Source organism: Ambystoma mexicanum, chromosome 12 (genome assembly GCF_040938575.1).
Source record: "Ambystoma mexicanum isolate Mex_15411 chromosome 12, UKY_AmexF1_1, whole genome shotgun sequence".
Classification (NCBI taxonomy): Eukaryota; Metazoa; Chordata; class Amphibia; order Caudata; family Ambystomatidae; genus Ambystoma; species Ambystoma mexicanum.
This window is the reverse complement of record NC_090936.1, coordinates 441,118,321-441,141,102: the sequence shown is the minus strand read 5'-3', so window position 1 is coordinate 441,141,102 and position 22,782 is coordinate 441,118,321. Positions and strand designations below refer to the sequence as shown.

General features: G+C 47.2%; 1 protein-coding gene across 6 annotated transcripts in view; it reads left to right on the top strand.

Annotated features, from left to right (window-relative positions):
* Positions 1 to 22,782, top strand: part of CACNA2D4 (calcium voltage-gated channel auxiliary subunit alpha2delta 4) — a 1,390,363-nt gene that overhangs the window by 588,598 nt on the left and 778,983 nt on the right. For all 6 annotated transcript variants that reach the window (XM_069628636.1, XM_069628639.1, XM_069628635.1 and 3 more), the window contains one exon: positions 17,891 to 17,971. In XM_069628636.1, coding sequence (XP_069484737.1) covers positions 17,891 to 17,971 — 81 coding nt within the window. The remainder of the gene's footprint in view (positions 1 to 17,890; positions 17,972 to 22,782) is intronic.

Genomic DNA, 22,782 nt, shown 5'->3' with positions numbered 1-22,782 from the left:
TGGGTGTCGGGTGGTGATACAAAGAGTGAGGAGGAAGTAAAGAGAAGAGGTAAGTTAGGATGGTGCAGGTTTTGGAGATTTTGATGGAGCATGTAACAGTCAAAGTCATGAGTGGAAAGAGACGATTGGATGGAAGGAAGTTAGCAGAGTGTAGAGAAACCCCTCAACGCTCACACCAGAAAGAATACAACCCACTAGGGAAAAAGGCCCAGAACACCTCTTGCAAGGGGAACAAGGTTTTATTTCCACAAAAATAGGAATGCGCCAGCAGAGCACTCTGCTGCCATGCAACGTTCTGGCAAAATCTACATGAGCAACCATTTATAAAGACTTACAGCGTCATCAGTGACGCAAATTACATAATGTACAAATCCCAATGGCTGGTTGACGCGCCCCTATACATAGGCTACCTGCTCCATCAGGGATGCCAGGCCATTGGTACCATCCTCTTCTGTCTATCTTCGTCCATGTGGGTTCCTCCTTGCGTGTCATCAAGCATGACGCTACAATTAATTGGTTTTCTGTAAAGAAAAACAATACATGCTCTATCTCTAACCTAATGTGCCCCTGGTACTGCAGACACAGGCTAAGAGGATACTTCGAGGTCATTGCATCTGCCAGACTACAGCTTCATTCCAGACATGTCAGCGCCCATCCAAAATCTCCCCACCCTCGTTTTAGATTTGGTGTGTTTTACCCTCCTGGCACCTCTCAGCACAAATCACATGACCTATAGTGAAGGCAAATGAACCCTTACTTTCTGATCTTTTCTAATCAATTGGAGGCCTGACAGGTTTATGGTTGATGGCCTGGGACTGACCAGTACCTTGGAATGCATAGGACCCCAGAAAGGGGTAATCTGGGCGTTAAATCTTAAAACGGGGATGGGAATGGTTGGAGGCTCATGCCCTCCTTCTCATGGGATTGGTTCTTGCAGAAAGCACTCATCCCCCCTGTGGCCTTACAGGGCGCATTCCTTCTGGGATATGATCGTTGGCAGCATGACCCAATGCAGGGCCTATGAATCTCTGTAGCTCTAGCCTTCCTCAGCAATGCCCAAACTACAACCTATTCCTGCATGCATGCTCTTATTCCCATGTGCGAGTGGCTCAGGCCTGCGTCCCTGACTGCAACACAAAGCTACGCTTCAATTTCAATATAGAGGGGTTGTGGATTTTTACAAAGTAGGCGCTGTACATACAATTCATATACTGTAGAAAGCTTGAATTGTGATTGTCATGTTGTGGTTGCAAAAGGTCACGACCACTTGAATAGTATTTTAATGTTACTAGGGTGCCGACACGTGTTTCGACCACTTTGGGGTCCTTATCAATGCGAGTGGATAGTGTGGGAGAACATGAGTCTAGCGTAGTCGTGTACTTGGTAACTTGATGGGCACTGAGTAGTGCGTCTGAAGTATGGTGGAAGCTCCAGTAGCTTCTGATTCTCTGCCCAGCCAGTTACCCCAGCCACTATTTTCCAAAGTACATTTATTCAGGGCACCAACAACCGAAATACAGCTACTCAGACCACTAGTAACCACATTACGGCCACAGAAGCCATTAGCGACAAAGAGCAGCTACACAGGAGATATCAACTAGAATCCTGTCAATAGGCTATTACTGACCTAGATGAAATATGTGAACAGGTCAGCTTAGGTACATTTTGACATAGTTTGAGTGAGCAAGTGAAATGGTGATGCTTGGGGATATTTACTGTGGTGGTAGATCTCAGAGCACCTAGAAGGAGCTGGTGTTGGCCATCTTAGGTTGGGAACTAGGAGGGTGAGCCAGCCAAACAGGAGTTACTCTTAGCAAAGCTGCCCTTCACTTGGTAAATAAAGCAAGTTGATGATAAGTTGCTCTCATACTGTCGAATGGGGTGCACCCATCCTGGCTATTCTGAGACAGCTGCGAGGTGATCCTGGCACTGCCCTGGCATTGTGGTGGGGAGTGGATGGAAGGGTGGGGCGCTAGCACTGACCTACAATCCAGCTCCCCGACCCCTAAAATGGAAAGAAATCTTCACCATTTGTTTTTCCCTTGTATAATTGATTCCAGCCTGCATGCCCATCAGCTGTTCTCCCACCAGCCAATGGGTTCCCACCCCTTGGTGGTTCTGAAGCAGCTGGCTCGTTGTTGGGCTCTGCCTCGTGTCAGTGGGGGAATGGATGGAGATTCAGCTGTTCTCATTTATAGTCATCAGATCACCCTTGAAATCACATTCAGGACCATTCCATCCTAATCTGTAGGTGGATTCAACATAATCACTTGGTTTTGATACACCTACCACAACCCTAAATAGCAGCTGGGTGCCTGGCTGTATATGGCCTATTTTCATGGAATTTAAAGCTAACCTCATGATCTCATTGATCCTTGTCTTTTATAACCACTAGCTGTTGCCCGCGGCTTCACTCTCGTGGATTTTGGGATTTGGTAAAGACAAATTCGTTTTTTTTCAAACTGTATGAAATACAATGTACAGGTTGATGTCTTAGTGTAATAAGCAATGTTTCTGCAGACGTTAGTCAGGGCATATTGCCTACAAAACATAGATAGTTGTTCCATTGATGTGCGTCCAGACATTTTTTCGGCTTGTAATTTCGAACAGACAGCGAGACGGACAAATACATGAACATTACTTGTTTGGCATCTGCAGCCTACAAAAAAAAAACTATTTGAGTACTTCTTTGTAAACTACATTAGTGGTTCTCCCTTCAGGTGCTAGGATTACCAGAGAGTTGGGTGAGCTCACTCTGGAACAGGCCACGTAAAACTGCCCATGCGAGAAGCAGTCTTCCTTTAGGCCAATCCCTGCTACCTTTAAAGTCTGCCCCTCAGATGTGTTGATGGTCATGGCGAAACAAACCTTTAAGGGGAATTGAAGTCTTTTGAATTCAACGGATATTCTGAAGGTATAAGAGGTATTTGTGGTATAAAGACAGACTCCCCCTGGCCATAACCGGTTAGCACCGTAGCCTCAATCACATTTCTGTGAAGAGCTTTCACTCACAGTCTGGTGCCATTGCAGAGCTTAGGTGGGTTGAGGTTCCACTATAATATCACTATAATATCACAGGTGCTCCCACTTTGAGGAGAGGTTTATGTTCGGGAAGACCAAGAGGACCAAGAGGATTTAAAGTGTTCAAGAGCTCGTCGGGTAGTTGGCTGCGTCATCACTTTTTATCCACTGTGTTTACAGATTTGTACTCCATTTGGAATCCTCCGAAAGAATGAATAAGTATCTTATTGATTACAGCAGGCATGCTGTTCTATGGCATTAAAATAGCACGCTCACATAACCATTCAGTAGATTTCCCCATTAGATTTTTTATGTCAGAGTACATTTTGGATGTCAAGTCTGTTAGGGAATTGACGACTGTGCCTAGGCCGGAAGGGGTGACCATTTTGCTCTCAAATAGGGGATACTCTCCGTTACCAATTTTAAGAAGCAGGTCGGAGAACTGACCTGCTGAGACATAATTTAGCAAATGAACCCTCATGTTCTTCTTGAGGGACATTTTTACTAGCCATAAATAGGATGATTTGTTGCATACCTTCACTTCATCAGCTTGCGTTCCTCTAGACACTACAGGCTAATTCTGCCAAAAGTCCTCAGCTGGTACCACGGTGACACCTCTTATCACCCCATTGTTTCCTCTGATATCTTTAAGAGTTCTGCTTAAGGCCTCAAAACGTCCCTTATGCTCTCGTCCCAAACAATGAGTTTGCAGTCCCGGAGCACTCTGGCCCTGTTATTTTTTAAAAAAATATTGCACTGAGGAGTTTATGTCTACTAGGTTAAGAGGCAGCTTAAAGGCAGCGTGAGCTGTTTTACCACCCTTCAACAATGTTCGACAGATGATGCGACAGCTAAGGCTATTCCACCGTTACTCCTTACTTTCGCTAATAGCAGGTTAATAAGAAAGGTTTTGCCAGTGCCACCGGGAGCATCTAAGAAAAACACTTGACCAGATCCTGTGTCAATACTCTTAAGGACCTGCTTATAGACAGTAAGCTGCTCATTTGTCAAGGAACCTTCGCTAGTCAAAACATCTTGTGCTAAAGAGTTCATACATGAGTTTTCGTTAATTCTTTGTGTTTCTCGTACATGGGCACCAATCAACTAAGTTGTGGGCAGGGCATCCGTCCGGCACATTACAAATATGTTATTATTCTGTTTACAATTACTGTAATATTAAATTGTAATAGTATAATATTAAATTGTAATGATATATTATGACTCAACTGTCAGATGTGAAAAAAGAGTATTCATTTTTTTAATGATATCCATATCTTGAGAACTACTGACATTAGGAGCAAGACATTTGGCACGTAACCGTATTTTATAATGAAGATTTAAAATGAGTATCCCTAAAATAAAATTCACCCCACTTTTCCAACTCCCATAACTGGATTTTTGGAAAATGGTAAAACACGTGTTTCTCTATTCTTGAAGAAGAATCTTAATACCAATGTTCATGTCTGTAACAGCTTCGGGACAGAATTTCCTAAAATCCTTCCTTAGTGGGTACCTACATTATGAAAACAATATACCTTCCAAATTTCACGTTCCTAGGTTAAACAGTTTGAGGTGGGCGTTAATGAGTCAGTCAGTCAGGACTTCTTCTTTTATATATATACATAGATTGGGGGTGATGAGCCATCATCCTGTATGACAGCAATAAAAAATGGCACAAACACTTGAGAAATCAAACTGCGTAATTGTCGCAAGAAATTGGTCGACAAGGGAACATTTGTTGATATTTTTATTTTGTCAAGTTAGAAATGTGCCAAAAGAAGGACAGAATGGTAATGCCATAACTGAACACGTCAAACCAAATCAAATAGGCGGTCAATGTCACTGCTACTATGTCTAAATCTTGTAACATAAATTGAAAACTGGAGGCTGAAGCTCAGAAACTATGAAAAATGATAATGCTAAGCACCTTTACACAAGTATCACAAACAGTTTTTACCAAAACAAAAATAGTCTATTCACAGAATCACAAAGCTGTTCAAACAATCCCCAAAATGTATTCCCAGTAATAATGAGCTTGTCCTCTACTCGTACCTAATTCTATACTTTTCCTTGAATCTTTCTTCAACTAATCTTCCTTCTGTCTCTCCTCTTCCCTGTTAACCTGGGTGCTTTAAAACATCTTTTGCCAGCGTGTGGAGCCTATAAATCACTAATAATCAAAACATGAAAAAAAAGAGAACTGTGTTTTACTTGTCCAAAGTATAATCAAACATCAACATTATCTCTGGAAGCAGCAATAATACATCATCAGCTGTGAGAAAACCTCAACAAAACTGACCATCTTCACTCAATAACCAAGAGAAGGATTCAAGGCAACACACCTGGTCACATGTCACCTCATCAAGATGTTCCTCAAGGAGCCCAGTAAGCCATCCAAAGAACGTATTCCTGTCTGTTTACTCTCCCAATATGAAATGGCGCATGTACCACACACTCCTCAAAGTTTACAACCCTCATGCAACTCTCTGTTGATAGGGTTAAGTCTCAGGGTGGTTATAGTGTGTGATGTTATTATTAGCCTCCTTGCCTAGGGCCTACAGATTAATTAACACACAAGCTAAGTATTGACAGGCGCCATTATCAAGTCCTCCTGCTCCCACCCTCGGCAATATTTTTACAGTTCATTAAAAACAGCAGCATGATGGCAACTGTGCAGTCTTGTTGGTATTCAAAAAATGAACAAAGGCCTAACATTGTGATTGCTCTTCTGCTCAATGGGGTCTTGGTGTGTCTTTTGCCTAAGCCTTACATGATAATGCTATTTCCAGCATTAATACAATCATTAAACATCATTTTTGATGGGAACCTGGGAAAGTCTGTGCCAAATTAGCACACTCTAATGATGTCTTTCGCAAAGATTTTAACATCCCTGAGTCTCAAGCTGCCAACCACATTCGAGGCAAGCTTTTCACACTGCCCGGCTCCATGATCAAATTGTGCTCTCCCTCACGCACAAAAAAGGCAACACCCTAGACTTAGTTATAGCGTTGCACATGGTCACGTGACTCCAGAAGCACACAGTGGCGCATCGGGACTGGTCACATGACCAGTGTTAATGTAAGTGCACGAGGTGTGCCAATAAACCAGTTGTTAGGCAGAAACCTGTGCAGTTCCCTCTGGGACCACTGCAAAAGATTTAAGACTACAGGTGTTTGGCAGTAAACCCACTTGGTAGCAGTCTGTACCACACAGATTCACTTGGTAGCTGTGGCTGAGCAGTCAGACTTCCCTCAAGAAGAGTTAGGCAGCATACAGAGTATTCACAATAGGTCAAAAGAACACAGTAGAACAAGTAAACACTGACCAGAGCTTGATGTAAAAGAGATATAATTATTTATTTAAAACCACATCTAGAAAAACACACAGGCACTTATAGTAAGCAATTCAAAAACACGGTCACTAAAAGATATAGGGCCTCATTACGACCCAGGCGGTAAGTTACCGCCTGGGCCGTGACTTTACCACCATGGCGTAAACTATGTTTACGCCATGGTGGTTGGCGGACTTACCGCCCCATTCCGATCTTGGCGGGGCGGTAAGTCCCCAATCCCCATTTACCCTTCCCCATTCCCATTTTTGCCCCATAGGGCATAATGGGAGTGGGGAAGGCGTTAATTACGCCACCGTTAATTACGGTGGCGTAATTAACTCCATGGTCCCTTAGCGCCATGGATTTTAACACCTGCTAAAAGCAGGTGTTAAAAGCGCCATGGCGCTAAGGGACCTCGTACTCAGGCGGTAAGGGTCGGCGCTGTTAACGCTGCCGTTAACCCCTTACCGCCTGGGTCGTAATGAGGCCCATACACTCCCTTAGAAGAATATTAGACAAGTCTTAAGTAAAGCCCCACTTATTTTCAGACAGCGGTGAGCACTTAACGCAGATGGCACTCTAATAATTTGTTAAAAAGGGAGAGAAAAGCAGAGTATAATATGAAACAGATCCCAACACTTTCATGAGATCAAAACAAGAGAGGAAGGCAAATACAACCGTGAAGTTAGAGTTCAGTAGGCCGGATCCACTTTAGAGGATCAGAACGAAATGTGTCCAAGGTCACACGGTTGAAGTGCACAAGAGTCTTGCAAATGTTCAAAAAGAGTTGGACCAAAAAGAAACGGACCAGTTAGAAGGTCAAGGCGGCCAGCCCAGTCCAGAAGGTTATGGGGTTATTATTACCTTGTAGCAATCTTTAGAAAGGGAGGCCTGGCGGACACGGTACCTTAAAGTGGTGAGAACACTCCAGCGGGAGCAGTTGTTCCTGGCAGCGGATGCAAGTCGGTGCTTCGTCCGGGGGAAGAGAGGATCTCGTCGGGGAGGAAGACAGGAGTCCGTTGCACTGCCAGGGAAGAAACCAGCCGCGGAGTTCTCAGGTAAAAGGAGCGGTCCTTTTATTCGCGGTCCAGTGGTACGGGCAATTCGACCACAAGACAGCCTGGGATGCGAAGAGAAGAAGGTAAACTGGTTGTGCCCACCAGTCAGGGGAAGAAGCCTCTCCAGCCGGGAGATCTTCTCTGTCGTCGGGAAGTAGTGAGTCGGTTCCGCAGGGCTCCACCGGTGGTGTCGTGGTGGTAGGTCGGCTCAGCTTCTCCCTCGTCGGATTCTCAGGTCCTGTGGTGACTTCTGAAGTTCCAGTCCCCAAAGCCCTGCTTTTATGCAGCACACCCCCATTCACTCAGCCTAGCTGGCAATCAAACATGCTAAGTGGTGAGCCGGCCGGCTCACCACTTGGGCCAATCACACAAGAGTGCGACTTGAGTTACCAAGGTAACTCAGTCCAGGGTGCCTAAACCCCCTCCCACACCCCCTGTGGTAGCCAGACAGAGTGGCACCACTTTTGGAGGCTTCTGTGGAGAAGCCTGCCAAAAAGTGGAACAAAGGGCTTGACTTGGGTTGGAGTCACAGAAGAGAACACAAACGCCATTTCAGAATCGAGTCCTGGCAAAAAATACCAACCGGCGAATTAATATTAAATAAATAAACCGGCGGTATGTTCGAGGCTATGAGAATTAAATAATTAAAGTTGGTAGCCTCGAACAATGGGAAAATCCCATAGGGATATATTCGCGGTCGAATATAAAAAGTAGTATCCACTGCCACCAGCCAAAACTCAATCAGGGGGGACGGAGACGGGCCCCCTCGACTAACAGACCCCAGGGCAATCGAATTGCCCCAACCAGTACGTCCACAATATGATGGTTTGTACTGGTTTCTGTTCATAATTTGGGACTAGTAAAGCCAATGGTGACTTTACATGCCCTGGGAGGCAGTAGTCAGTCCCAGGGTATGAAGTCTATGGTGGGGTGTCACTATGACACCCTTGTGTTACTGCACGGAGGGTGCTGTGTAACACACATAGTAAAAACACATGAGACCCTATGGAGTAAAGGACCCCATAGCCCATAAAACACGTTAACAGTCAAAGGAACACCATAAATCATGTCCAAGAGTGGGAGAAAAAGAGTTTCACTCTTGGCAGGAAAAAAAAAAAACTCCAGAAATCCAGCAAAGCTGATGGGGGACTCACTAGGTTAGTAAATTCAGCCTAAACAGAGAATTCTCCCTAACACTCGCCCCCCCCCCCCCCCCAGACTAAGGGACAGGAGGATTTAATCCACTCCTGGATGAATCTCATACCTCTAGTCGATGACAAACATCCTAGAGAGACCATCAGCATTTTGGTGGTGACACCCTGACCTGTGCTCAATGGTGAAATCAAACCCTTGCAGGCAGATTGACCATCTCAATAGTTTTGGGTTTTCCCCTTTCATTTGCATTAAACATCTCAAGGGTTGGTGGTCAGTCTGAATGACAAAAGTAGAACCATAGAAGTATGGCCTAAACTTCTTCAGAGCCCACACAATAGCAAAACACTCTCGTTCAATGGTTGCCCACCTTGTTTCAGGATCCTTCAGTTTTCTACTGATGAAGCAAATGGGGTGCTCCCTACCTTTCCCATCCAGTTGACTGAGGACTGCACCTATTCCTACATTTGAAGCATCTGTTTGCACAATGAAAGTTTGGTGATAGTCAGGAACTCTGAGTACTGGGGCTTGGCAAAGAGCCTTTTTCAGGGTTTCAAAGGCATGATTGCATTCCTCATTCCACCTAACCTTTTTAGGGAATTTAGGAGAGGAGATGACATTCAGTGGAGAAGCTATGGACCCATAGTTCTCAATGAAATTCCTTTTAATACCCAGTGAGACCTAAGAAGGCTCTCACCTGGGTCTGAGTAGTAGGTGTTGTCCAATTTTGCACAGCTTCAATCTTACTGGGCAAAGGCCTTATTTCTCCACCTCCTACCTCATGTCCAAGGTAGACCACTTTACTCTGTCCAATCAGGCATTTACCTGCCTTTATGGTCAGATTGGCCTTTCCAAGAGCCTGCAAAACATATCTCAGGTGGTCCACATGTTCTTCCCAGGAATTGCTGAACACTGCTATGTCATCCAAGTATGCCATGCAGAAGTCCTCCATCCCATTCAGAACCTGGTTTACCATCCTTTGAAATGTAGCAGGTGCATTTTTCAATCCAAAAGGCATAACCTTAAACTTGTATAAGCCAACCGGGGTAGAAAATGCAGTTTTCTCCTTGGCATGGTCTGTCAGGGCTATTTGCCAATAGCCTGACGTCAAGTCAAATGTGCTGAGGAACTTGGCTGCACCAAGTCTATCCACCAACTCATCTGTCCTTGGCAAAGGGTGGGCATCAGTCTTAGTGACTGCATTAAGAGCTCTGTAATCCACACAGAATCTAAGTTCTTTAGATCCTGCCTTTGGTACTAACACAACTGGGCTAGACCATGGACTAGTAGAGGGCTCTATTACCCCGAGATCAAGCATCTTGTTGACCTCACCTTTGATGTGGGTTCTTACATTCTCTGACATTCGATAACCTCTGCTTTTGACTGGCAGACAGTCACCAGTGAGTATGTCATGCTGTCCCCAAGGGGTCAAGCCTGGTGAAAGTGAGAACAGAGAGGCAAGCTGATTTAACATAGATTTGCACTCTTCCTGCTGCTCAGGTGTCAGATTTGAAGAGAGATTTACTCCTTCAATCTTTTCATCTAAAGGTAAGCCTCTGAAGAGATCAGGAAGAGCTTCACTCTCTTCTTCTTCCTCTGATGATGCTAAAAGCAAAGCTCCTACATCAGGTCTGGAGACATACGCTTTTAGTCTGTTGGTGTGGAAGACTGTTGGAGCCTCCTTGGGATTGCCCAAGTCCACCAGATAGTTGACCTCTCCAAGTTTACCCACAACTTTGAAGGGTCCCATCCATTTGTCTTGCAAGGCCCTCTGCCTTGTTGGAATCATAACGAGAACTAGCTGGTCCTGAGTAAACTCGACCATGTTAGCCTTTTGGTCATGCCAGTGCTTGACCAATGTTTGTCCAGCTTTCAAGTTATCACTTGCTTTTGCCATCATTTGTGATATTCTCCTTCAGAGACCTATCACATAGTCAGTCACTCTGACTGGCTTGGGGGAAGGAGCACTCTCCAACCCCTCCTTGATCAGGGCCAATGGACCCCTGACCGGATGACCATAAAGAAGTTCAAAGGGAGAATAGCCTACTCCCTCCTGAGGGACTTCTCTATAAGCAAAGAGAAGGCATGGCAGTAGAAGGTCCCACTTTCTTTTAAGGGGGTCCTCTAAAGCACCTATCATGCTCTTCATGGTTCTGTGGAACATTTCAACCAGTCCATTTGTCTGGGGGTGGTATGCGGTTGAGAACTTGTAAGTAACTCTGCAGGTTTTCCACATGGCTTTCATGTAATGGGACATAAAATTCGACCCCCTGTCAGAGATTACTTCCTTAGGAAACCCAACCCTGGTAAAAATACCAAGGAGGGTCTTAGCCACAGCCAGAGCTGTAACAGTCCTCATAGGAATTGCCTCAGGGTATCTAGTAGCATGGTCTACTACAAGTATAAACCTGTTGCCTGAGGAAGTTGGAGGATCAAGGGGACCAACAATGTCAATCCCTACTCTCTCAAATGGGACTCCCACTACAGGGAGAGGCACTAAAGGTGCCACATTCTAGGAGCCAACCTTACTAGAAGTCTGACAGGTGTGGCAGCTCCTGCAGTAATTGTCTACTTCAGCCCCCATCTTTGGCCAATAAAAGTAGAGTGAGAGCCTTTCCTTAGTCTTCTTGAACTCAAGTGACCAGCCAAAGGAATCTCATGGGCTAACTGCAAGAACTATGGTCTGTTCTCTTGGGGTACTACAAGTCGTTTGTTGTCCCCAGGTGCAGACTCCGTTGGTTCACTGTAGAAGAGGCCATCTTCCCAGTGTAACCTATATTTCCCAGGCTCTTGCCCTTCAGCCTGAGCATCTGCCTGGTGGCGAAGACCTTCCAGAGTTGGACATTCTCTCTGTCCCTTACTGAAGTCTGCCCTGTTGGGTCCACCTTCTGCCAGTAAAGACTGCAGCTCAGGATGGTCAACAGGATCCAGATCTCCAATGAGTTCCTGGCCTTCCACTAGCTCTTCTTCAGAGTCTAGTTCAACCACACAGGGTTGTACCTCCCTCGCAGCCTCCGCTGGAGGGGGAGTTACTGGTGTAACTTTGGACAACCTAGGGGAAGTCCTTGTTGGCTGTACTGGAGTGCTGGCTGTGAGGTTCTTTTTAGAAGTTTTAGGTTTCCCTTTTTCTTCTAGTTTCTTAGAGACAGCAGCTGACATCTCCAGTGGAGCAGGAGTGATCTCTTTCTTCATCATCTCCTTGGGAGTACCTCTCATGGTTCTCTCCCTTGCAGGTCTGGTGAGCTCCTGTAACCTTTTACTAGGAGGTCTGGGGGTATGTGACACTACTCCAAGAGTTTTCAAGTCATTACCCAGCAGAACCCTTCCTGGCACCTCACTTTGTATGCTGACAGGTATCTCCACAGTCATGTCATTACACTGGATGAGAACTGGTAATTGGGGAAGCATCTGCACAGGCCCTCCAGCTAACTTGGTGAGGCGTTTGGGTGCCTTAGCAACATCCTCAGCCTGAAAAAACGATTTGTCCACCACAGTTATGCTGGCCCCTGTGTCCCTAATGGCAGCAGTCTCCTGATCATTCACCTGGACACTGTCCTTATAATACTGTTTAGTATTATCTGGGATAGAATTATAGACATCTAAGTTCTGTTGTTCCCACAAACACAGAGACACTAAAGAGACACTGGCTGAGACTCCAATGGGTTCATCAGCCAGTAATAGAAAGTTTCCACGTGCCATTTGTACTTCCTCCTCTGGAGCGAAGGCTAAGGAGACAAGCTGGACCCCTGAAGGTTTACCCTTACATCTGGGATCTCCTTTCACATGGTCAGTAGAGCCACAAACAAAGCATTTACCAAATGCTTTCTGGAATGGTGGCTTGTTCTGACCTCCTTCTGGTTTGGCACCAGGAGGTACACTAAACTGATTTGGTTTCCCTTGTGGCTTACCCTTTTGGTTTTGTTTGGGGCCCTCTTTGGAATTAGAACTATTAGAATTCTCTTTGGAGTCCTTTTTTGGCTGTTTTCCCTCATCCTTTTTCTGAGTAGCCCCAGAATCCTTATGAGTGGCCCTGTTGGCAACCCACAAGTCAGCAGCCTTAGCTAACTTCCTGGAATCTAATTACTTTGAATCAGCCAAGTGCTGTCTGAGCTCAGGAGAGCAGGCATCATAAATTGACTCCAACATTACAAGATTCTTCATTCCTTCATAAGTGTTAACTCTGTAACCCTTAATCCATCCCTCTAAGTTTTTCAAACTTTCACTCACCCAGGTAGCCCAAGGGGTACCATCATGCTTTTTGAGGGTCCTAAACCTCTTAAGGTACTGGGAATGGGTCTTCCCAAATCTAGCTATCAAAGCTAGTTTCGCACATTCATAATCCTTCTTATCTACCTCCCCCAACTCCATCACCACATCAGTTGCAACAGGGGGAAGCCTAGAGAACAACCAGGGAAGTAACTCATTCCCTGTGATGTCCTGGAGCCCATGATTATACTCAAACATTTTTAACCAATCCAACACATCCAACTTGGGTTCATACATACCCACTAATTCCTTAGGCATCTGGGGTCTTTTGGGACTGGAACTCCTAGAGGAACCAGAGGAGAGAGAAGCATTTTCCACAGACAACTTCTTCATTTCTAGTTCATGATTAAGCTCTATTTCTCTGAGTCTTAACTCAGCTTGCTTCTGCTCAGCCTGGGCATTCATTCTTCTGAACTCTAGCTCTTGGTTTCTTTCAGATTGAGCAATAAAACGTTTGTACTCTAATTCAAGCTTCATTTTTTCAAGTTCAAAATAAGCAGGGTTACATGTAGGACCTGGTATAGGCCCAGTAGGTACAGTAGGTAAGGCAGACAGAGGCTCAGAGTGGATAACTTCATTAGGTTCACTTTCCTCTTCTGACTCATTATCAAGACTTTGATTCAGATCAATACCATCACTGTTTTCTACATTTGCTGGGGGGGGTAGATTCCTCTGTACCACCCAGACTTTGGTTTTCTAACAATCTTTCTATAAATTCCATTTTTTTGCCCTTCTCAGAGAGATTCTTATGTCTACACAATACTTTTAAGCAATCAGCAGTTTTGGCAGACAATGATTCTAGGGTATAACTCTCCATAGCAGACATAGTTAGAAAATCAGCTTTTTAGTGCTAAGCTCTGTGGTTAGTTGTCCTAACGTGTTCAAAAAGCACTCTAAAGTGTATACTCAATACTAATCCCACCGCTGCCACCAGTGTTAGGCAGAAACCTGTGCAGTTCCCTCTGGGACCACTGCAAAAGATTTAAGACTACAGGTTTTTGGCAGTAAACCCACTTGGTAGCAGTCATTACCACACAGATTCACTTGGTAGCTGTGGCTGAGCAGTCAGACTTCCCTCAAGAAGAGTTAGGCAGTATACAGAGTATTCACAATAGGTCAAAAGAACACAGTAGAACAAGTAAACACTGACCAGAGCTTGGTGTAAAAGAGATATAATTATTTATTTAAAACCACATCTAGAAAAACACACAGGCACTAATAGTAAGCAATTCAAAAACACGGTCACTAAAAGATATACACTCCCTTAGAAGAATATTAGACAAGTCTTAAGTAAAGCCCCACTTATTTTCAGACAGCCGTGAGCGCTTAACGCAGATGGCACTCTAATAATTAGTTAAAAAGGGAGAGAAAAGCAGAGTATAATATGAAACAGATCCCAACACTTTCATAAGATCAAAACAAGAGAGGAAGGCAAGTACAACCGTGAAGTTAGAGTTCAGTAGGCCGGATCCACTTTAAGAGGATCAGAACGAAATGTGTCCAAGGTCACACGGATGAAGTGCACAAGAGTCTTGCAAAGGTTCAAAAAGAGTTGGACCAAAAAGAAAGGGACCAGTTAGAAGGTCAAGGCGGCCAGCCCAGTCCAGAAGGTTAAGGGGTTATTATTACCGTGTAGCAATCTTTAGAAAGGGAGGCCTGGCGGACACGGTACCTTAAAGTGGTGAGAATACTCCAGCGGGGGCAGTTGTTCCTGGCAGCGGATGCAAGTCGGTGCTTCGTCCGGGGGAAGAGAGGATCTTGTCGGGGAGGAAGACAGGAGTCCGTTGCACTGCCAGGGAAGAAACCAGCCGCGGAGTTCTCAGGTTAAATGGAGCGGTCCTTTTATTCGCGGTCCAGTGGTAAGTGGCTATTCGGTTGCCGGAGTGCTTGGCACGGGCAATTCGACCACAAGACGGCCTGGGATGCGAAAAGAAGAAGGTAAACTGGTTTTGCCCACCAGTCAGGGGAAGAAGCCTCTCCAGCCGGGAGATCTTCTCTGTCGTCGGGAAGTGGTGAGTCGGTTCCGCAGGGCTCCACTGGTGGTGTCGTCGTGGTAGGTCGGCTCAGCTTCTCCCTCGTCGGATTCTCAGGTCCTGTGGCGACTTCTGAAGTTCCAGTCCCCAAAGCCCTGCTTTTATGCAGCACACCCCCATTCACTCAGCCTAGCTGTCAATCAAACATGCTAAGTGGTGAGCCGGCCGGCTCACCGCTTGGGCCAATCACACAAGAGTGCGACTTGAGTTACCAAGGTAAATCAGTCCAGGGTGCCTAAACCCCCTCCCACACCCCCTGTGATACTCAGACAGAGTGGCACCACTTTTGAAGGCTTCTGTCGAGAAGCCCGCGAAAAAAGTGGAACAAAGGGCTCGATTTGGGTTGGAGTCACAGAAGAGAACACAAACGCCATTTTAGAATCGAGTCCTGGCAAAAAAATACCAACCGGTGAATTAATATTAAATAAATAAACCAGCAGTATGTTCGAGGCTATGAGAATTAAATAATTAAAGTTGGTAGCCTCGAACAATGGGAAAATTCCATAGGGATATATTTGCGGTCGAATATAAAAAGTAGTATCCACTGCCACCAGCCAAAACTCGATCAGGGGGGACGGAGACGGGCCCCCTCGACTAACAGACCCCGGGGCAATCGAATTGCCCCGACCAGTACGTCCACAATATGATGGTTTGTACTGGTTTCTGTTCATAATTTGGGACTAGTAAAGCCAATGGTGACTTTACATGCCCTGGAAGACAGTAGTCAGTCCCAGGGTATGGAGTCTATGGTGGGGTGTCACTATGACACCCCTGTGTTACTGCACGGAGAGTGCTGTGTAACACACATAGTAAAAACACATTAGACCCTATGGAGTAAAGGACCCCATAGCCCATAAAACACATTAACAGTCAAAGGAACACCATAAATCATGTCCAAGAGTGGGAGAAAAAGAGTCTCACTCTTGGCAGGAGAAATAAACAAACTCCAGAAATCCAGCAAAGCTGCTGGGGGACCCACTAGGTTAGGAAAGTTAGCCTAAAGAGAGAATTCTCCCTAACACCAGTTCCTGTTGGATGGTATCCTGTGTGGCTGTGTCATACTTTTGCTGGCACGTGTGTGCGTGCACCCTAGGCCCCGACTGGGGATCTGACATTGGCAACAAGGTGGCGAGCCCCAGCCACCACCGGCGCACCTCGCTGGTGCATCCCAGCGCACCTGCCCATTAATAAGGCAGCCATGTCCCTCACCGACACTGTGTAACTTGCTGTAGTCTCTGTGGCAGTCAGCAATGTGTACTGCTTCCACTTATGAGTAATGTGATGTAAAGATATGCAGTGAAGATGGCTTGCTCATGTGCCAGGGATACCCATTTGCCAGAGTGTGTCTGCTAAGGTCCCAGGATGTGGTTGCTCACTCTGCCAAGGATGGGTCTGATCGTCTGTCAGGGGTTAAACTACTTATGTGCCTAACTGGGAATTCTGATGAGCCAGGGCAAGGGAAGCTCACTGCATGTGTAAGCCAAGGATGGGGTTACTCACATGAGTCAAGCTTACTCATGAGCCAAGGTTGGGGTTACTCATATGAGTCAAGGTTACCCATGAGCCAAGGTTGGGGTTACTCATATGAGTCAAGGTTATGCATGAGCCAAGTGTAGGGTTACTCATATGAGTCAAGATTACTCATCAACCAAGGGTGGGCTTACTCATATGAGACAAGGTTACGCATGAGCCAAGGTTGGGGTTACTCATACGAGCCAAGGTTACTCATGAGCCAAGATCACTGCAATGCTATGAATGGGGCCTCTCATGTGCTGGGCTTGGGATGCTTTAGTGCCAGACTATGTTTGTTCATCTGCACGATGAGGGCGGCTCACTGTGTCTGACTGAGATTGCTCCCTCATTCCCCTGCGTAACTGGCTGTACCCCAACTCGCTGTGTGTATGAGTGCACTTGTAGGATGAATGGGGTGTCTCACTGGTTTCACCGATGGGAGAGAGTGCAATAACTTGCCTCTGCCCGGTGGTGTTTTCTCTGCTCTGCACGAGCCGGACCTGCATCGGGAGTTAGCAGGAGTAAGCCTGGTCCTCCTGTCCGCTGGCCCAATAGCCTTCACAACGAAGCTGCTCTGGGGCCTTGCGTTAGGATATGGCTTTGGGCTCCATGAACAGAAGCAGGTGCCGCTCTTGAAGAACACGGACTGCCCAGTGTCAGTCACTGGAGGATGCAGGCGAACAGGCCACCGGTCTCCAGCAGTTTTCATCCTGTACAGCGGGCGGCCAATGCCAGATGTCCACCACAGTCAAATTAAACAGGTGACCCTTGCCTCATGTTCAGTTTAGGAAGTCAGACGGGTAGACCTGTCTGGATCTGTCTGCAGGAGTCCTCAGGTGTCTACTCCTACAGTGCAGCACCTGATCTCCTCGGGCTTAGCCTTGAATGTTCTGACTGATAGTTCCAACACTTTTAAGAATGGAGCCGTTCCCAGGCCTTGCTCGTGCTGAACATGAGCAGAGCTCCACGGCGAGGCTGAGAACCACACAAGGAAGAGAAAACACCCTTGCTCTTGCTCAAACCTCTACCTGGTGCAGTTAAATGAAGATGTGGGCGCCCAGCCATTGGATCAGGCCATGCCCACATCACCTCATTTTTTAAAATCGTTTTTCCATTGGCATCCTAAAATGCACATACGTAGATGTGTTTAGTAAAGGCCCACACGTCTGACGGTGGATTGGGGTATTTGTGCGGTTGCAAGTGTTGATAATGGTTGCGCACGTTCATGGTTACTCTACCCAAATGAACCACGTGCCTAACCACTGAATGCTTAGTTTAGCTGAAGGTAACCTTCAGCTGACAGAGAAATGGTGTGCTCCCCCACCGAGAGGTTGCAATAGTGGAGCTATCTCAGTGTGTGTCTGCCTCTTGCTTCTGCATGTTCAGTTAATCTGTGCATGGCATGTACTCACAGAAGAGTGTTTTTCTGCACCCTCCATTGAAGCATCCCTTTAGATCTGGAGTCTGGAGTCTTTTATGAGGTGTTGATATTAATCCCAGGACATATTTCCTTTTAGAGATCAGAAGGCATTCTGTTAGGGGTGGTGGGCTCCGATGTCCCGCTGAGAGAGCTGCTGAAGCTTGCACCAAGGTACAAGGTAAGATGTTAACTAGTATCTATATATATAAAAAGGAAATTTGTGGATATCTGTGTGTGTGTGTCTGTTCAAAATGTTCCACATACTTCCCAACATGCTACAAACCTGAAATATGGCACGTGTTCCATGGTGCACAGAATGGAAAAAGTATAAAATATACTTTTTTCACATTTCTTTAAACCGATTTTATTGTTAAGTGGTCTGCAATGTTTGGAGATGTGTGTATGTGTCTGTTTGAAATGTTCACAATACTTCAGAAAATGCCACAAACCTGAAATTTGGCATGTGGGTAGGTTCCATGATATAGACAATGTCAATAGTATTAAATATACCTTTGTCTCATTTATATGGGCGTGGAAATGTATGGATATGTGTGTGTCTGTTCGAAAGATTCAGCATACCTCCCAACATGCTACAAACTTGAAATTTGCCATGTGGGTAGGTTCCATGGTTTAGACAATGGGCCTCATTACGAGGTTGGAGGTAACCTTGCCGGCACCTTGTGCTGCTAGAAACTGTACATGAGTTAAAAGTGCAATTAGAGTTGTCGAATTGGCAGAGTAATGCTGGGGTGTGCATGTGTCTCTTAGTTGAACAACCTTGTTTTCAAGGCTTTGCGGAAGGCATAATGAGATGATCCATTCCTAAGGGATGGTGGCAGGGCATTCCATTGTTTAGAAGCAATGAATGGGAAGTTTACACCCCCCGCCTTATCATGCTTAACTGACGGGGTGTAGAGCTGGTTAGCATAGTGAGCCCTTGTAGGCCTGATTGAGACTGCTCTGACTAGTTTCTCCGACAGGTATGCTGGGGCTGTGTGTGAGAGGCACTTGTGCATGATCGCAAGTGTCTTGAAAAGGATACGTTCTTTTACTGGGAGCCAGTGTGCAGAACTGGGCTGGGCAGGTGAGAGAGAAAAGAATCTAGGAGGATTTTGAAAAAGAATAGTTGAGAAAAGGACAGATGGAGAAGAGAGAAAGGAGAGTGTGACTTACCTGGAGGGATCGCTGCCTTGAGTGGCCTCCTGGGGCCTGAATCCTTTGATTAGCACCGGGTGACACATGGGGGAGCCCCCGAGAGACTGTTTCCAAGGGGGCCAAGCTGCTATGCCAGGGCCAGCTCGGTCGTCCTGGGGCCGTGGCACGTGACGGCCTGCCTGGGGGCAAGACTGGACTGTCCCAGAGACATTTGTGGCCCCAGCAGTGTGGAGGTGGCTGTCTGCGCCCATTAAGAACAGCCGGCCCACATGTGAGGGGTGGCCCAGACCAGGCGTCCCAGGTGGGGTTGTCCAGCTTTGCCCACATCGTGGCCAGCGAGGCGGGCCCATCATCATTAAAGTCCTCCCAGGTTGTGTATGCGAGGGGCAGTCCAGTAAGTGAAGTAGAGTGACACCGCGGAAGCCCGCTCCACCCTGGAGGATGAAGCAGTGAAAAAATAACTCCTGGGTTGGCCTCAGTGGCTAGCCTGGGTGAAGAGAGGAGGCAGTGAAGTCCCAGGCTGCTCCGTTGATCGGCCCAGGTGAAGTAAGCCACGTCCAGCCCAGGAGAATGACCCAGGTGAAGACGAGAGGCCCGCCCCCTGCACCTTGCCCTGAAGGGCAAGGCTACAGGAGTGGCAGTGAGCATTGTGGTGTCCCCATGGAAACTGGGATGCCACTGAAAAACAAAATGGCACCCGGCTTGCGGCGGGTGACAACGGATGGGCCCTCCAGCCAACAGGGCCCACCCAGTGTAATTAAAACATGCCATTGGCTGGGGGCCCACCCGGAATACTATTTGCACCACAGCAGTGAAGTGTTGGTATGCCCTAATCATGCAGGGGGTCGCCCAAGATGCCAGTAAGAGCGTGGGTTGCCGGTGAGTGCAGGTGGCACCATGTGGTGATCAGGGCCACCCTGAAGACAGAATATGGGGCCAAGCCTCATCCATGGTGGCACAATCCCCATGCAGAGGAGCCAAGCCCATCTACTCATCTAGAGTCATTGTGGGACAAGCCCCCCAGCCTGCAAACAGCACTTCGCCGGACAGACTTCAAGGGACTGAGCAGGCATGACTGACTGCAGCAGCCACCACTTTGCAACATAGTATTTTATGTTGTATATATGTTGTGAGTCTGTGTATATATGTATGTATAGTTATATGTGTTGATGTATTAAGTAGGGGGAGTATAGAGTTGGGGTAAGTAGTAGGGGCTATGTTAAGTAGGTTAAAAAGTTAAGTAGGGATAGAATCTAAACATGGACATTATTTTAAATATGGGGTAGAGGGAAGGTACTCTGGCTTGAGTTAGCAGTGTAGGTTGGCAGCCTGCCTGAGGCTGCCTAGCAAGGTGGGATCACCCAGAGGCCACCCTCTCGCCTCACACTTCATTTAGGTGGCACCTGAGGTAAGTAAGGGGGTCGGTTGCAGTAGACTCACCTAAGGGGCCATGAGACCCCTCCAAGGAAGGGTGAGCTGATGTAGCAGGTCCCCGCTTAGATGGAGCTCACGCCAGTGGAGTCCTAGGTAATCAGGAACGTTTTAAAGGTTAATGGTGTTTAATAAAAAGGGGTACCAGTTGGGATGCCTTTAAAAGCAACTCTGTTGTCTGTGGCACTCAGTCATGGAAGAACTCAGGGAATAGTCCATCTCCTGTTGACAGCGATTTTATTTTGGCAGATGCAGCGCCCCTCCCTATCCAAGTGGACATAGTATTCATGGGAACTGTCACTGCTGCGGGCAGGGGAAGAGTACACCATTGCATGCGCCAGGGCTGGGAAACAGGGGCTACATTAATATAACACTGCATTCACGATTCCTTCCACTTCCAAGCACCGTGACAATGGGGGTCATTCCGAGTTGGGCAGTAAGGGTTTACAGGCACCAGTAAGGATGCCGCTGCTGGTAAACCCTTACCGCCCTATTCCAAGGTCCCTTTGCGGGTCCCAGCAGGAACGGCTGGTCTGACCACCCGTTCTCTGCCGGTCCCGTTAAGGGAGCTTGGAGCTAATAACGGGCCCGCAATTTGCGGGCCTGCCATTAGCGTCTTCCCCATTCCCATTGAGCCCTGTGGGGGCTCAAATGGGAATGGGGAATGGTTTGCTGAATGGGGACTTACCGTATCCTCTAGGGTCGAAATGACCCGGTAAGTCCCCATTCAGTCAGACCGGACCCAGACCTGGGTTTGGAGGCAGCCATGGTGCTAGTAGCACCATGGCTGCCTCCAAACTCGGAATGACCCCCAATATCTGTTCATGTTTGATCCCATTTTAATGATACTGAATATGTCGACCTTGGAAGGATTAAGGGCTGAGTCGACTGAGCTACCATTCAGACCTGTGGTTGAAGGTTGCACACAGATATCCACAGCAAAGGCTTTACTTAGTGGACTATCTTGCCAGGTATCGACTATCTTAATGACCTAACGACAACTAATGACAGCATTGCATGGCGGTGGAGGAACTCCATACACACAAACCAGATGTGCATGGGTTTCCTCTTTATCAGAACATGGCAGTCCTTTTTGTCATGGGCAATATCAGTACACTGTGGGGTTCTCAAAACCATTCAGGGTCTCCGCCTGTCCAAGACTGACGGCTCCCATATTCACCTTGTTAGTTCAGTATTCATATGTTTCCGCGCCTGTGTTGTCGGATGCCTAACACCAGTGTTTCCTATGAGCTATGATGAGGCTCAAAGACCACTGGCTAAATCTTTTGCATTCCAACCATAGCTAGTCGTAGCTCCTCTGCTCAGCATCTTTTTTGGCTGAATTGCTTTTTATGGTCTATGATCTGTCGAGATCCCTTTGGTTTTTACTTTCTCCTCTCCTCTAAAGTGCTCTGATGCTGCAGCAGTGTGGTCTGCAGGCAGAGGCTCTGATGCTGCAGCAGTGTGGTCTGCAGCCAGAGGCTCTGATGCTGCAGCAGTGTGGTCTGCAGTCAAAGGCTCTGATGCTGCAGCAGTGTGGTCTGCAGCCAGAGGCTCTGATGCTGCAGCAGTGTGGTCTGCAGTCAGAGGCTCTGATGCTGCAGCAGTGTGGTCTGCAGCCAGAGGCTCTGATGCTGCAGCAGTGTGGCCTGCAGTCAGAGGCTCTGATGCTGCAGCAACGTGGTCTGCAGTCAGAGGCTCTGATGCTGCAGCAGCGTGGTCTGCAGCCAGAGGCTCTGATGCTGCAGCAGTGTGGCGTGCAGCCAGAGGCTCTGATGCTGCAGCAGTGTGCCCTGCAATCGGAGGCCCTGATGCTGCAGCAATGTGGTCTGCAGTTGAAGGCTCTGATGCTGCAGCAGTGTGGCCTGCAGTCGGAGCCTCAGTCAGAGGCTCTGATGCTGCAGCAATGTGGTCTGCAGTCAGAGGCTCTGATGCTGCAGCAGTGTGGTCTGCAGCCACAGGCTCTGATGCTGCAGCATTGTGGTCTGCAGTCAGAGGATCTGATGCTGCATCAGTGTGGTCTGCAGTCTGAGGCTCTGATGCTGCAGCAGTGTGGTCTGCAGTCAGAGGCTCTGATGCTGCAGCATTGTGGTCTGCAGTCGGAGGTTCTGATGCTGCAGCAGTGTGGTCTACAGCCAGAGGCTCTGATGCTGCAGCAGTCTGGTCTGCAGCCAGAGGCTCTGATGCTGCAGCAGTATGGTCTGCAGTCAGAGGCTCTGATGCTGCAGCATTGTGGTCTGCAATCGGAGGTTCTGATGCTGCAGCAACGTGGTCTGCAGTCAGAGGCTCTGATGCTGCAGCAGCGTGGTCTGCAGTCAGAGGCTCTGATGCTGCAGCAGTGTGGTCTGCAGTCAGAGGATCTGATGCTGCATCAGCGTGGCCTGCAATCAGAGGCCCTAATGC